Below are 16765 nucleotides of genomic sequence, written 5' to 3'. Positions count from 1 at the left end.
AATGGATGAATGTGTGCAGGAGAACTGGACTCCTGAATAATATGGATGTTTTAAAAAGGATCCCTACCACCACCTACAGCTTACAGCCTGTAACAACATCCAGTATGTGAGCATCAAATACACTCTAGGAAAACTGATAAATGGATTGCCTCTCACTTACAATACGTTACATAAGAACATCCTCATACAAAGGTCTTTGTGTTGGAGTAAAGCTCATCCTGCCTCTGCAACTCATGTTACACTATCATTTAGAAGATAGCTTTCAATACTTTCGGGCTGAGTGTCTGAGCAGCAAGAGACACAGGTATGAAGGGGAAACTCAGGTGTCATCGTCAAAATGAGGTGACACAGCATCTGCAACATCGATAGGAAATGACGTCATTTAGCCCAGTTTTCGTCATTCACCAAAGAGTGAGCTTTATTGATTGGTCATAACTGTAACTCATTACTAAAAATGTGTCAGTAAGCTTGACTAAAAACACACTGTCATCTACTCGTAAAAAAGCTATCTGTGTCCAGGCTTGATGAGTAACCGATTACAGGATTATTTAATCGGGATACAAAAGAGTTAACCGTATATTTGTAAGAAAGTGTTAGGATTTGTCTGTGTTGGTATTTTTCTTGTCCTTTTCTGTCTTTGGGTTTCCTGTTTTATTTTGTAAAGTGTTCATCCCCGTTTCCTGCCTGTTTGCTTTCTGTCGGTTTCCCTCTCTGATTACCCAATTGTGTTCACCTGGTACCTATGTGTTTTCTCCTCCCTCCTCACCTGTCTCGTGTTTATGTGATTAGTCCTGGGTGTATTTAAGTTCTGGGTTTTCTGTCTCTCTTTGTCGGGTTGTCTTGTGTGATAACTAAGTTCGTCGGTGAGTGCTCTGGTTGTCTTTGTCGATATAGGTATCATAGCCTTGAAATAAATCAGATTACTGGTATATTCCTAAAACATGGGGATTAATAGCAGGATTATGCAGATACACTGCCCTCATTTTGTGCTTTCAAATGCATATATCTTGATACAATTTAAATATTGTTGTTGTTTTTAATGTACAATCTGCACATTTTTACTTTCACTTACAATCTTTGAATAAATATTATTATTCTATTCATTTGTTACTGCACAATTTAAATTGAACTTCTTATCTTCATACATCATTTTATTTTTGATTTCATTTCTATTAAAACTTCTTATATTTGAATACTTTTTTTCTTTTATATTATATTCTAAAATGGAGCAACTGTCACAATTTCCCAACCGGATAAACAAAGTATTTGAACTATGAGTCCGGTTACATAGATAGACCAATGCTGCTCCCTAGTGTCAGACATTGAGGAAATTAAAATGCAAGTCACCGTCTGTTTCCACGAGAGGCTCATGTTAAAAGGATAATATAATTCAACACTTAAGTGATCCTTGAGATGACCCTCCACGAGGAGGTCAGAGTACAGGTCAGATACAGATTACTAAAATATTAACAGGAGGAGATAATAATTGCAAATGAAGCCTTCTTGGGGAGCAACTCGTTCTGATTTAAAATAAGATACAGAGCTCCTTTAGCTGCAGTGTCTTCTGACAGTGTTCTTTATCAGCATGGCTCTTTTAGTTCATTGTCAGTCCCAAAACTGCTGGTACTTCAGGACGAAACCATATGCCAGTTGTGAGTCGATCTGTGATCTGACTGCTACAATAAGAACCAGCAGAGTTGTTGTAATTGGGGTCAAGAATTGGAGAACTGCTGCTTTCAACAGCGTGTCACCCTGCTGATTAAAGTAGAAATAGGAGAAGAAATGTGAGGCTGCAAAGGAAGATTACCTCACATCATGTGAGAAGGTGTTTTACAGATCTCAGATCAAACAGTGAACCATTTTTTTTGTATGTCTTGGGCCATGTTAAACACTAGCAAACTCAGAGTTGTAAAGGGTCACTCCAATAATATAAAAACTCCAAGAAAGTCAGGTACCTCACTAAATCGAAGATGACAAGATTTTCTGATTGTTATACTGCATTCCAGAAAACTAAGACCTTGAATATGTTCTGACTAATCCGCCCCAACTTCATGAAGAAGTGACGTCACACAAAAAATGTAAGTGCAAATAGGGCAAGGTAAGTGCATTTGTTTGTATTCGATTAAAGACTACAAATTAAGCTAGAAATGTTTTTGGTTCATAGTCATTGGTCAACCGATTAGAGATGTCCCGCCTCTTAGCATGTCACGCACAAAGTGCTTTATCGCTAGCCTATAGAAGCGCAAGGGTAAAATAGTGATGTCCCTATGTTATAGAAGTAAACAAGGAGTCCAATGGAGCAGTTTCAGGCAGGGGGAGGAGTGTGTGGGAGAGAACCCCCCTCTGGAGGGAACTTTGGGATTTTAGACCTTTCAGACTATTTACATGCAGAAAAATGTATATAACACACAGGAAAGGGAAACCCCAAAAAGCACAACAGGTCCTCTATTTTCACAGGCTGGGTAGCACTCATCACAAGGGACCCTTCAAGTAATTTTGTTACTGCAAAATTTAACGAAAAGCGAGCTTTATTAAATAATAAAAGCTGTGGCAAAAAAAAGGCAGTATCCAAAATATCCAAAAACAAACGAGCACTAGGAACACAGACCGTGGAATAACATGGAGGGGAAAACAATGGACCGACATGGAACACAGGGGAAGACTAGACTAAATACACAGAAGGGTAATCACAGGACAAGACACAGCTGGGCAGGGGAGGGAGAAACACAAGGGCAACAGGTGAACACAATCAGACACACTAACTAACGACAGGGAGGAGGACCAGACAAAACACAAGGAGGAAGACAAAACACCAAATGAACAGACTTACAAAACCCATAACCAGACAGACAACACTAACACCGTGACATAAACCTAGGAGTGTGACAGAACCCCCCCCCCCCCCCCCCCCTCAAGGGACGGATCCCAGACGTCCCAAAAAAAAAAAGTCCAGCAGGGTGGGTGGAGGGGGACCGGGGGAGGGACACATAACTAGGGCCAAGAAAGGGTGGGTGGAGGGGGTCTGGAGGACGGGTGGAGGGCGGAGTTGGCAGGACCCCCGGCAGGAGAGCAGTCGGCGGGACCTCTAACGACACAGGGTTGGCAGGACCCCCGGCAGGAGAGTAGTAGGCGGGGCCTCCAACGGCACAGGACATGGAGTTGGCAGGACCCCCAGCGGAACCTCCAACGGCACCTGAGTAGGGACAAGAGAAGGGACTCGAGTAGGGACTGGAGAGGGAACTCGAGAGGAGACTCTCTCGAGAGTGAGAGGGCTAGAGAGAGTGCTTGAGAGGGGACTCGATAGGTGACTCAAGAGGTGACTTGAGAGGGGACTCGAGGGGGAAACTGAGAGGTGGCTTGAGAGGGAACTCGAGAGGAGTCTTGAGAGGGGACTCGAGGGGGAAACTGAGAGGTGGCTTGAGAGGGAACTCGAGAGGGGACTCGAGAGGGAACTTGAGACGGTCGGTACGCCGACAGGACACAGGGATCTGGCGTCGGCTGGAGAGCCAACAGGAGACGAGGTGCTGGAGTCGGCCGGTACGCCGACAGGACTTGGGGAGCTGGCGTCGGCCGGTAAGCCAGTCCTGGAGCCGAAACTGGAATCGGGACCATGGCTACTGGGGCCGGTACTGAAGCCGGAACCATGGCTGCTGGGGCCGGAACTGGGGCCGGAACCATGGCTGCTGGGCCCGGAACTGGGGCCCGAACCATGGTTGCTGGGGCCAGGACTGGGGCTGGAACCATGGCTGTGTGGGCCGGTTCTGTAGCCGGAACCATGGCTGCTGGGACCGGAATCGGAACACGCAACCATGGCTGTGTGGGATGGTACTGGAGCACGGAACCATGGCTGTGTGGGCCGGCACTGAAGCATGGAACCATGGCCGCTGGGGCCAGAACTGGGGCCGGAACCATGGCTGCTGGGAACGGCACTGGAGCCGGAGCCTCTGGAGTACGGGCTGGAATCCTGGCCTTGCATCTTCCAGAGACCTTTTGGAGGCTTCGTGGACCTCCAAACGCCAGACGGGTTCCTGAGAAAAGGTCTGAGGCTGGAACTGGAGCCGCTGGAACCGGAACAGAGGCCTGGACCATGGCTGTGTGGGCCAGGTAATCGAGCAAGGAAACATAGCTCTGCGGGCCGGTACTGGTGCATGGATCCATGGCTGTGGAAACCGGAACTGAAGCCGGGATCATGGCTGTTGGAGCACGGGCTGGAATCCTGGCCCTGCGTCTCCTAGAGGCTTTTTGGAGACTCCGTGGACCTCCAACAGGACAGTAGTCGGATCCCAGGAAAGGGTTAGAAGCTTGTGACAAGTCTTCAGGGCTACTAGTAAAAGTTTGTAGCCTCTCAGGCAACAAGCTCCTGAGCCAGGGCTTGCGAGCAACCTCCCGGCATGCCTCCTTCAAAGCAGCCTCTTTACCCCGTCTAGATGAGGCGTTCTTCCAGGTGTAAAAAATGTACTCCAGAGAGTACCCAAGACATTCCGCCTGTGGGGCCAAAACATTAAAATCTGCTGAGTCCAAATTTGGTTGGTTCATTCTGTTACGATTGGGTGACGCAGGTAGGACTCAAATGCAGAATTTAACGAAAAGCGAGCTTTATTAAATAATAAAAGCTGTGGCAAAAAAAAGGCAGTATCCAAAATATCCAAAAACAAACGAGCACAAGGAACACAGACCGTGGGATAACATGGAGGGGAAAACAATGGACCGACATGGAACACAGGGGAAGACTAAATACACAGAAGGGTAATCACAGGACAAGACACAGCTGGGCAGGGGAGGGAGACATAAACCCAGGAGTGTGACACGTTTTTTAGTTGCCTTATTTTCTACAAAGTATAATTCAATGCATACTTTTCTTGTCTTTTGGTAAAGACCTTTGAATAAAGCATTGTGTATTTCCTCAACAAATCTATGAAGGCAATTAAACACTCAATTGGAAACATCTCTAATTTGCCACTTTTTGTGTGCAGCGGTTCATATTGCAGTCTTTGTTGACACACTCATTCATCACGTTTTGGACCGCTGCCTTCAGACGGTCTCTGCTCACTTTACTGTACGTGCCTGACTACAGTTTTCCACAGCACTGAGCAATGAGGATGGAAACGTTACCAAGGAAACCACCCAGAGCGACAGAGTGAGTGTTCCTATTAGAAGACACTAACAATTACTGAGTGGAAACAAGTGAAGGACAGCTGACAAACCTGCACGTCTCACACCTCAGATATAAATGAAGATAGCTGATAACCTTTCTCACTTTTCACACACTTCCTGTCAACGCTGTTATATAACAAGCAATACATTTCTCTTTAGTGGTTATATTTAGGGCAAACATTGTCTTTTTCTTCTCCATTTTGAGCTTCATGGCTTTCATAACATGTCTTCTTTCAGATTCTTTTTAATAAAACATTAAAAATAACTAATTTAGTTTTCTGGTACCTTGTCTGTATCAATTGTCTACAGCAGGGGTGTCAAACTCAAATACACAGTGGGCCAACATTTAAAAATGGGTACTAGTCGAGGGCCAGACTGAATCAATGTTTATAGCAAAACGTATTGAAATGAACTTATTGCACATATTAAACCTGGAACTAACAAAGCTTAAATTATTGCCTATAAAAACAACATTAAACATTAAATAATCAGTTGCATTCATTTCTTATGGCTCTATCTGCAGCTTTTCCAGAGACATTTCTTATGATTACATTTTTCCACAGTGCAGAAGGAAACATCCATCAAACTCAGTTTGCTGCTGTGTGATACTAGTTCAAGCCAGAGACTTGGCATCTCATCTCGGGTGCAAGTTCATCAACGTTTGGGCTCAGGCTCTGAGCTGAGGAAACCCTCAGGATGGAGTGAAGGTGTGCGTGCAATATACCGGCGGGCCAGATCGAATAGTAATTAAAAATTATCCTGCGGGCCAAAATTAAATCCACCAAGGGCCTGATTTGGCCCCCGGGCCTTGAGTTTGACACATGTGGCCTACTACAGTATACTTCTTTTGCATAATAAAATAAAATAAATAAATAATGTTGGCTGTTGACAGTATTTTCTGATTTATTAAATCATAGAGAGATATTAAACATTCCCTCGATACACATTTGTTTACTCTAATAAGTCACCAACGTATGTTCAGATTTCTCAACTGTGCAAATAGGCATATTGCCTAATTTGCATATTTAAACATAACATTTCAAACTTATAATACAATAAATATCTACAAAGTAATCGACCAGGGGAAGATAATGATATCTGTTAGTTAAAATATTTACTCTATACTTTATAAAAAAGCATTGTAAACTGTTAAAGATGTATGCTACAGGACTCAGAAAGCACTTCCAGCAGACATACTATCAGAGGGTTCAGTGTTGTGTGCAAAACGTCCAGAACAAAGGCCACAAAGTGTAATGTTTGGAGAGTTATAATGACTTTCTCCTGCTGTGGGGATAGTTCTTGCCCGCACAGAGAGCCTGGCTGCAGGGGGAGGCCTGTGAGGAGGTGAAGCAGGAGCTGCAGGAGGCCCGCTCCACCCTGTAGGAGATGGAGTTGTAAAAGACGGGGTTGCTGTGGCCGCCCACCTCGTCAGGATGAGGCGGAGATGGGCGGTCGTATAAAGCACAGCAGATGCAGGAGAGCAAGGCCCTGAGTCTGCTGGGATCAGAGAGCTTTTTTTGCTCAGGCAAAACAAGTCTGCGCTCCTCTACAGGGGATTGGAGGAGATTCATACAGCTGGTGCCTCCCTGCATGGGGAGGCTCAGGTTGCACAAGCTGCTGTGTCCGTCTTTATAGCTAACATCAGCAGTTTCGGCCTCCGACACCTCCCTATCCCCCTGCGTGTCCTGAGGCTGCTCCGCCACCCTTGATTCAGGCTTCACGTCCCGCTCCCCGGTGCTTACAGTCAGAAACCTCAGCACCACCAGGTTAAGAAAAGCCCCAATCACCGTCAGCCCCACCAAAATGTACACGAAGCTAAACGCCACATAGGGGGGTCGCTTCGAGAGAGCATCAGTCTTCTGCAAGGCCACAAAATCTCCAAATCCGATGGTGGTGAGCGTGATGAAGCAGTAGTAATAAGCATTAAAGAAGGTCCAGTCCTCAAAGTGGGAGAAGGCTGCGGCTCCGACACACAGGGTGCTCATGCACGACAGCAGGCCCACCAGCACCATGTTCCCCATGGACACCTCGGTCTGCTGGAAGCCCAGGCCCTGCTTGGCTCTGCGCAGGAGGAAGCGGACGAAGGTGTTGATCCTCTCGCCCTGGCTCTGGAACATGACCAGGGTCAGAGGGATGCCCAGGACAGCGTAAAACATACAGAAGGCCTTGCCAGCGTCAGTGCGTGGAGCAGCGTGGCCGTAACCTACAAATCACAATATTCAAAGACTAGAAATAAACAAGAAAGTAGAAAATATACATGTTGCATTATAACAACAAGGTATTATGTATACATATAAATATATGACAGATGGAACAGATGTCAAATGTACAATGTGGTTTATATGTAGCAGCTTCCATGGATTTACCTACATGAATCAATGTTTTGATTTGTCACGTTATGATGTGTAACTGCACATTGTGATAAAATTACTATGAATAACACCCAAATTCTGCCCGCTTTATAGGCCTATAACGGTTTTTAGCTCATGTTTGGACAGTTTTATTCAACCACAACCCCACTGCAACTTTAAGGTACTTTACTTAAGTATATCCAATTTATGCTAGTTTATACCCTACTCTACTCGGCTTCATTTATGAGGGAAATTGTGAACTTTTCACTACATACATTTAACTGCCATCGTTTCTACTTTATTAAACTGCAACACATATTATTATTTTGAAGTCTTCATGTATTAAAAAATGATAAAGCTGTACATTTTACCTCAACAAATCTAAAAGAGCATCTGAACTCTGGAAAATAAATAGCTTGAGATGAATATGATGTACAAATCATTATCTTGTTAAAAAAAACAGGATAATTGCATTATAATATTTCAGGTCCCTCAAGATAAATGTAACGCTCTGAAAGGGGCCATTTGACATAGTTTTACAACTTGCTGATAATTTGCTTGTAATAAGCTACATACATAGGTCTACTTTGCAGGACTTTGACTCACATATTTGTTTACACTGCTGTCGATCCACTGTTACTTTTATAAGTGAATAAGTACTTATTCCACCTCTAAACACATACAAACATGCGGAAACACAAAGAAGTCAGATAAAGTATGGAGAAACCATACTTGCCAATTGTGGTGATGACAGTGATGGCAAAATAAAAAGACCCTGCGAACTTCCACTGCCTCCCGGCGCGGTGCGGCTCGGACTGCAGCACCACCCTCTCGATGTCTCGGTAGTCCTCCGCCGTGAAGCCGTACTTCCTCTTCAGATCGTTCAGCCTCTGCTCCAGCGCCTTCTTCCGAAGAACCTCGCTTTCCGACTCCAGCGCGTCAAACACGGCGGCTCCCAGCAGCAGGTAGAAAACTATGGAGAGGATGAGAGAGAGGGTCCTGATGTTCTGCGGCTTCATCCTCAACTCCGTAGTGCGCGCGGAGCGGCCCGAGGGAGGGAGGGTGCTCAGAGTAACACGCAGGAGCTCCCTCCATCAACTCCATCCATAGAGAGTGATGAGTTCAGGCACCTCAAAGAAAGCTATGTGTGTGTTGAAGTTGTGTTATATTAGCCTAGGTGAAAAGCTTATGCACAGGCACCTGAGCTCAGCAGCTGCAGCACCTTGCCTTCCTATAGGATGTTAGTAAAGGTGCTCACATCACATGACCTATGCCATGTCTTACTTTGCATATCTCTATGTGCTGAGTACATAAGTGCAACACGGTCGAATAAATGCAAAATAGGCTATGGCAAAATGCAGTCCACTATCAGCTTTCACTCCTGGCTTTCAAATAGTTGTGTGAACACTAGAAACGTCTCACACTCAACGACCGCCACTTGGATATGTAACTGAAGTGACCCTCCTTAATTTCTTCTTACATTTTTTTAAATATATTTAATATAAATACCACCACCATGCAAGTGATCTTGCTAGTATGCTAGCAGCTGTGTAAGATTTGAGACAACACTACAGTCAAAATTCACGTACTGTACAAGTGTTTAAAGTGCATAAAATAGCAGTTTACTAAACTGAGACACTAATTTGCTTTACCATAATTATCCTACAGAGGCACTTTTGTGACACAATTGGAGCGAATTCTATGTGCTAGCTAGGCAGTCAACTCGAGCACCATTTATACACTTACACGTGATTATACAACCAACCAAACTCACTCTCTGTAACCCGACACTCTATTTAAACTGCTCTCCCTCGCTAATGCTGCTGCCTTGCTGCTTCTGCTACGCTGCTGCTTCTCTGCCCCACCACCACCCAGCATCCACCTGCAGGCTCCGGGGCATAGTTATTAAATCATCACTTATCAATACTCTTTGTAAAAATCATTTTCAGGGAGTGATAAGGCCGGAGCCTAGATGCCAAACACAAACTATAAGCTGCTTTTAATAAACATTTGTTGTCCGATATGCAAATCACACACCACTTTAAACTGCAGCCTTTACATTTACAAGGCAGCCATAGCCGTATAAAAATGCGTAAGTTCTCAGTTTTCGTTTTCTGTCCCTCTATATTTAAAAAAAAAAAGCCTTTAAAAAAAGTTGTTGTGCTGCTGACTTTCCCAGACGGACTCCTGGCTGTTAATCCCTGATCCTGCTTGGAGAGGTTTGGGATGTGTCAGAGTGTGTTGTGTCTGCCACACATCAGAACTGTGCTTTACAGACTCTACTCCACTGATTATTTTGCCCTGTGAAGCGTTCATGTGCGGAGTATTCACAATACGCTCGGCTAAAGTGTTACTCTGACCGATGAAGCATTAGCTGGGGGCAGCGTTTGACCTTTATCAAGCACACTAGTCCCTGAGTGATCCAGCAAGCCTTTGTCATTAACTAAGTTCAACACACACACACAGTGGAGATGATCCGTGTGTGTGTGTGTGTGTGTGTGTGTGTGTGTGTGTGTGTGTGTGTGTGTGTGTGTGTGTGTGTGTGTGTGTGTGTGTGTGTGTGTGTGGTTGTGTGTGTGTGTGTGTGTGTGTGTGTGTGTCAGTGCAGCTACACACAGCCAGGCCTGCATGTTCATGAAGCCTCGCTCAGGTTCTCAAAGGCATCTGCTGGGTTTTTGCTCGTCATGCTAATTGGGTTCACAGCAGAACAACAAGAAAATAGACTTGACTGCTGTAGCTCCATGCGGCAAGAGATTTCAGTTCCTATCCTGCATGAAGGACACATCTTCTGAAATCTTCTGTGTCTTATAAAGGAATGGAACTCAGTGCCAAACTACCTTACTGAAATAGAGTCCAGAGCCTCTTTCAAGAAGAGATTGAAGGGCCATCTCCTAATGACCGTGTACCCTGTGAGCTGTGAACCCTAATTTAATTTCATCGCATGTTGTTGATGATATTGGTGATGTTTTTAATGTTGTTAATGATGTCAGGACTTGTGTCCTAAATGTTGCTGTATTATTGTTGTATTGTTTTAAGTGTCGGACCCCAGGAAGAGTAGCTTTTGTCGAGAGCAAAAGCTAATGGGGATCCTTAATAAACATAAACATGACGTTTCCATCTATTTCAGGAGGACATTTCTATTTGTGTGAGCCATTCATGCACTAAACCAGGCCGTAAAGCGCCTGAGATCTGTCATTTAAATCCACATTATTGCCTCCATTCCATACAGAGCATATGGCAGTCTCTATGGCACTGTGTTTTTATCTTCCGCAGACAGCACAGGACCGTGTCCCGCTTTAGTTAGCACCAATGAATCTATTGCCAAGCAGATGTTAACGGTCTAGCATGCAGACAAGTCTTGATTTTCTCCATGGGCGGTAAGAGCAATGATCTCCTTTTGAAAGGAGTCCCTCAGAGATAATAGCATCGCCAGAGTCCACTTAATGAGCACACACACTGCTTACTTCAGTATTATCCAGCATCACTTCTTCTTGTAGATTTCACATTGGATTTTCACAAATCACCCAGAGAAGAAATAGAAACATCAATTAAGCAGTATTAGACAAGTGACTTAAGTAATAAATAAAAAGGATCCTGTGGTTTAACAACTCTCCAGAAGTAATGCTGCAGTGTTATCGGATCATCTCATATCTCTGTGCTCTACAGGACATTTCATGCATCCCTTTATCTTCCACAGGAAGACATTAAGAGCAGGATGTGCACTGACTGAGTCGAGACACTCATCTGTCCAAGTGCCAGCCCCGTATAAAATGAGGCAGGAGAATACAATGCAAACATGATGCTATCTGTACATTGATAACAGCGGGTGACGCCAGAATCGTTATGATCGTCATATATTACGGAGACAAAGCCTATTTTGGTCATGAAAACAAAAATGTATTTTCAAAGCTAGAAAAGGCTTTATATGAACCTGCAGGCGGGCGTCTTCTCTGGTGACGAGTCTCAGATGAATACAGGTTTGAACTTTGCAGCTAATGGGAACAGTCCATTGAGCCTTATTAGCCAAAAGGGCACGGACTGTGTCTTTAATTTATTTTCAAAGGTTGAGGCACTTCTCCGTCACCCTCACACCAGGTGTCTCATTCTGGTTCAGGCACCTGGTGTGAGGATGCAGTGTTGTGTTCTGTTTTCTCAAATGATCGTAAATTGTAGCTGTTTTGGCACCAGGGTAATTCTTACTCTCGTGAGGATACTGCCTCTGCATAGTTGCTGAGAAGAACCAAATCAAAGTCAAATAATTTAGATCATTCACCAAATAAATCTTGGCATAGGGTAGGTTATTTATTTTACTATTGTTGGATGGATGTTAGATATTTAACCGGACACTTCCACCTAAATATTAGCCCAAATTGAAAGGATATGTTTTTAAATAATAATCACGACATTTCAAAAACTCAAATGTGTTAATAATCAAACATTAGACAGGCCTCTCACAGTCTGTTTTTATATCGCTTCTTAACTATTTTTCTTTGTAGATTGTTGCTTTCATTGTTTTAAATGGTCTATTGCTTTAAGTACATGGCTGGTGTTATTTATTCTTTCTTGTTTATTTTAAGTTTTTAGCTTTTCATTTGTATCTTTACTTATTTTATGGTTTGTGAGCTGAGCTGTCTGATTTTTATATTCTGGAGGTTTTAAAGTGCATTACAAATAAAGCTGTATTTGATGTGGGGGAATTATCCTCATTGTTTACCTCACAATCACTTCTGCATGTTCAAAAGTCTGCACATTTAAATGTATATTTAACCTTGTTCACATACTGTAGGATGGACATTCACCTCATCAGAGTTTAACTTCTGTTATTTTTGTTATTTCCAATCATACTGTTAAAACATGTTAATTCTTTTTTTATTTTGTTTATTCTTAATATCCCCGTGTGTATTCTCGTGTGTACTAAGTGTTTCTCTCTTATTCTGTTGCTGCTATAACACCTTTTGTCCCTATGGTGATATAAATAAAGGTCCAGCATGTTTCTGATTGGAGGAATACGATGTGTTGCAACTGTCCACAGTCTCCCCTACATTCAAATGATATTTTCCAGATCAGCTTTCTCAGCAATACATATTGTGTTGCCATTTAACCCTGAACTAGCAGCCTGAGCCGGGAGGTGGAGTTGGTGTGTGTTGGTGACAACGTTTCTATTTACAGTAGGAGTTGGGAGAAAGTGAAAGCGAAACAGACAGCGAAACAGACATGTCATAACGCGACATCGGGTGACATGAGGCCCCTGCCAGTGCTGTTGTGTCGACTTGTGGAGGGTATTATGGCCTTCTTCAACGACAACGGAGGTTATTCTGTGTTTGAGTGGTTTTTACGCTCTCCTGGTATCATATGGCGCTGTATGAGAAGACTGTGTAGTTTAATAGTCAACGCATTGATACCGATAAGATGGCGATCGAATTGCGAAAGCGCGGAAGAGCCTGAAACAAACTCCGAAGTCAACTTTCCAGCGATTAGTTCCCCCAAAGATGTGGAGCAGTCCCGCGGTAAAGGTCCACCGAAGAGGGCCGCTGACTACAACCGAGATTTGACCCCCAAGGAGCGGCAGGGGTGTGACCGAAGCGTCGGGGAGTCTGAAGAAGTTGTTGCGCAGTTAACCGAAGATGAAGATGAGTCTGAGGAAGATGGTGGAGAGTTTCGCGTTGATTCCTCAGATGAGTTTTACTGTGGCTATGACTCCACCTGGGAGACAGAGGACCAGGAGCCGAGATGCAGCGGGACAAGGCGACCTGCAGCCGGGCATGTGAGTCCAGAGGCCCGCTGCGCTGTGAGGGGGGGGGGGGGGGGGGCGAACTGGACTGTAAGAGCCGAGGGCATGCATTTGATTCACTTTCTATGTTTAGATTTACACTGTGTGTCTTTAGTGATCCAAACATAACCTTATTTTAACTTCTAATTGTCACAGGGATATGTTGTAAAAGTAGAAGTACCAGAGTGTAGGAATACTCTTTTACAAGTTAAAGTCCTGCTATCAAAATGTCACTCAAGCAAAAGTACAAAAGTATTAGCATCTAAGTAAAGTAGTCACCATGCAGATCGGCCGATTTCAGAGTTAGATATCATGTTTTGATTATAATTATTGATGCATTAATGTGTAATCAAAGCTGGTAAAGGTGCAGCTAGTTTTATGTGAATGTGTATACTGCAGGGTAGCTTGTTAACAAACTCCAGGTGTAACTAAAGTCTTATTTAAGTGTTGATTATATTTCACATCATTAATCCAAATCTGCAGAGTAATTTAAAGGCACTAAAACTATTTGTGGAGTAATTGTACTATATTTACCTCTGAATTTTAGTGGAGTAGAAGTACAAAGTATAAAAACATGAAATACTCAAGTAAAGTACAGGTCTCTCAAAATTGTACTTGAGTAAATCTACTAAATTACTTTAGACCAATGTACATTTGTAACAATTTCACAATGTCTTGAGATTCAACTGACTTTCTTTTCTTTTATGTGCACCAGTACAAGTTCAGAAGCTTCGAGAATGCCGCAAAAGACATGCAGAACTACAGGCATGACTACCCTGTAAGTTGCGTACTCGTACACACACTCACACACCCACACCCACCCACACACTACAAACATAATATACACTTTAACTTGTTTCAGCGTTAACCAAGCACATATTGTTCTTTTATACTTCCCCACAGTCTCTGAGCAAGATGTCACACTGGAATGAGTCGGTAAGTACACACATGATAACTGTGTTGGACTTATAGAGGTATTTAATTATGTGTATATAACATTTGTATAATCTCTCAATCGTCCTGAATAGGATGACCAGCCTAATCTGAAGTTTCACCTCGGGCTGATGCGTTCTGTACCTGACGGTAGGCCTACACTTACAATCATGTTTGACTTATGTGTCAAATCAGTATAACTATCCTAACATCTATCAACTTAGTATTTACTTATTTTATCTATTGTATTTGTTATCAGATGCTTTCATAAAGGATTTCCACAATGATTGGTATGGAGATTATAATAGACTGGAGAGTGGACACTCCTACATTCAATGGTAAGAAACTCTATTATCACATCATTGAAAATGTTATAACCTTAACCTTTTACTTCCTGTTGAAAAAATGTACTCATTTGTTCTCTTAAAGGTTGTTCCCACTGCAGGAGCCAGGGGTGAACTATCAGGCAAGAACACTGACGAAAGACGAAATAAAGGTAAACTGCTAAAAGCTACCGAATTCATATCTTAAAATAAATGTCCAGATTGTAAACTCTACTTTCCCTTCAGGACATTTGTCAAAGCAGCCTGGCATTGTTGAATCTGTTGGATTCCTATAAGCTCATGTTGGACTTCTATGGTATCGAGTTGCTTAATGAACAAACAGGAGAATTGACGAGAGCGCTGAACTGGAAAGCAAGATTCAACAACCTTAACAGGTGATCTCTTCATGCTTTATCTCTACAATTGTACACTAAAAGCAATACAAATAATATATATAACAACTTTTTGTCATTGACAGTCACACTCACAACAACCTGCGCATCACCCGCATCCTGAAGTGCCTGGGAACCCTGGGGTACCCTCACTACCAAGCCCACCTGGTGCGCTTCTTCCTGGAGGAGACCCTCGTCAACAGAGAGCTGCCACAAATCAAGGATAGTGTGCTCAACTACTTTGTGTTTGCGGTCCTCGATAAGAGACAACGTAGAAGTCTCATCAAGTTCGCCTATTTGAACTATGACCGTAAAGAAGAGTTTGTGTGGTGCCCAAAGAAAATTCAAATGATGTGGTCACGGGAGTCAGCGTCTCTGCAAAAAGCATGCTTATGATCTTCACATGCATCCCTTGAGTATGGTGAACGAATAGGAAACCAAAGACAATTAAGCTCTTAAAGTATTTTCTGTCAATGTTCCCCAAATTCAATCTACATACTTAGGTTTACAATACTCTATACGACTACATACTAATGCGGAGAACTGAATGTAATAAACATATCATCACACATTCAGGAATCCATTTAAGGAAATATTCACAAGAATTAGTATGCAGTTTGTTTTGAGTATACTGTAAACACACTGCATACTAAAAACAAGCTTAAGATCAGAATGTAAAATATTTAGCCATGATACGACTATTACTATTTTTGTTTCATTAAATGTTATTCTTATACGCGTTTTTATAAAGAAAGCCGTTCTAAACTGGGTGAAACTGTTTAAATCAGCAAGTGCAATTGAATCTTAAGTGCCTATGATTCAGAAGTAGTGAAAATGTTTTTTTTTTTTACTAAACCTGAAATGTTTATTCAACTTATAACCTGAACTCTTGTAATTTCTAATACATTTTATTCACTTATTTACTGTGGTTTTTCCTTGCATTTATTCCTATTATCAAACTAGCATTACACACACGTGTTTAGCTTCACAGATTATGGCAAACATAAAGTCAAACACTGGTGTTCTTAAAGAAAAGGATATATTACCATTACGTTATACGTGAAGTATATTAAAGCATTCTGCATTTAAAGGTGGGGTAGGTAAGTTTCAGAAACCGGCTAGAGATACACTTTTTGTTATATTCCATGGAATGCTCTTAACATCCCGATAGCAATGAATATCTTAAGTGCTTTGACAAAAAATCCATAACAAAATGTCATCTGTGGAAGCCGTAATACTGTAAAAGGTACAACCTGTCCTACCTGCCTGTCAGCCTTCCATCGGGGCACAAACTTATCTCGTGCCCTCATTGGTCATGTGCGCGTTCGTGTGTGTTGGAGGAGGGGCTCTGGAAGGAAGTGGCAGATTTTCTCCGGTTGTGTATTTTCAAATTCTAGCGATCTCGAGCCGGTTTCTCAAACTTACCTACCCCACCTTTAAGGGACCCAATGGAGTGTTTCTTTCCTTAGTTTTGGTTCATGTAAATTACAAATAAATGTATCCTACAGATATTCCCATCACGCCTGGGTTTCTCCTCATTCTGAACGATGTAAGGGCACAAATATCTAAGGTTTTATAAAAGACTGTACTCAGGTTTCCTTGAGACTTTAGCTTGTGGTGAGATTCTGCCAGCGCTTGGATAAATGTGGATATACAACTTTAAAACAATTAAGTAAATTATTTTGGAGGTGTTGCTAAATCACAGTTATTGGCAATGGCCTAGCCTTCATGTGACACTTTACTGCACTGAGTAACTAATATACCAAAAACCTAAACATAAAAACTAAGCAATTTCACATGACTTTATTTATTCAAAACTGTTTTTGTTTAACTTTGTATTGA

At 42.6% G+C, this 16765-nt stretch overlaps 2 protein-coding genes across 2 annotated transcripts; one reads left to right on the top strand and one right to left on the bottom strand.

Moving 5' to 3' along the window:
* Positions 1 to 6419: 6419 nt before the first annotated feature.
* On the bottom strand, positions 6420 to 8524 carry LOC117447389 (potassium channel subfamily K member 15-like). The gene is made up of 3 exons (XM_034084096.1): positions 8242 to 8524; positions 6795 to 7357; positions 6420 to 6665 (listed from the first exon to the last, which is right to left on the bottom strand). Exons 1-3 carry the CDS (start codon positions 8522 to 8524, stop codon positions 6420 to 6422), a joined length of 1092 nt encoding a protein of 363 aa, XP_033939987.1.
* A 4122-nt stretch (positions 8525 to 12646) lies between these two features.
* Positions 12647 to 16443, top strand: LOC117446545 (opioid growth factor receptor-like). The gene is made up of 8 exons (XM_034082810.2): positions 12647 to 13269; positions 13991 to 14053; positions 14179 to 14211; positions 14304 to 14358; positions 14468 to 14546; positions 14638 to 14704; positions 14778 to 14926; positions 15010 to 16443. The coding sequence occupies exons 1-8, from the start codon at positions 12745 to 12747 to the stop codon at positions 15317 to 15319; spliced, it is 1281 nt and encodes a 426-aa protein (XP_033938701.1). The 5' UTR covers positions 12647 to 12744; the 3' UTR covers positions 15320 to 16443.
* Positions 16444 to 16765: the final 322 nt, after the last annotated feature.

Source organism: Pseudochaenichthys georgianus, chromosome 5 (genome assembly GCF_902827115.2).
Source record: "Pseudochaenichthys georgianus chromosome 5, fPseGeo1.2, whole genome shotgun sequence".
In the NCBI taxonomy this organism is placed as follows: domain Eukaryota; kingdom Metazoa; phylum Chordata; class Actinopteri; order Perciformes; family Channichthyidae; genus Pseudochaenichthys; species Pseudochaenichthys georgianus.
Note: the sequence above shows the minus strand (reverse complement) of the source record. Positions and strands in the feature narration are given on the sequence as shown.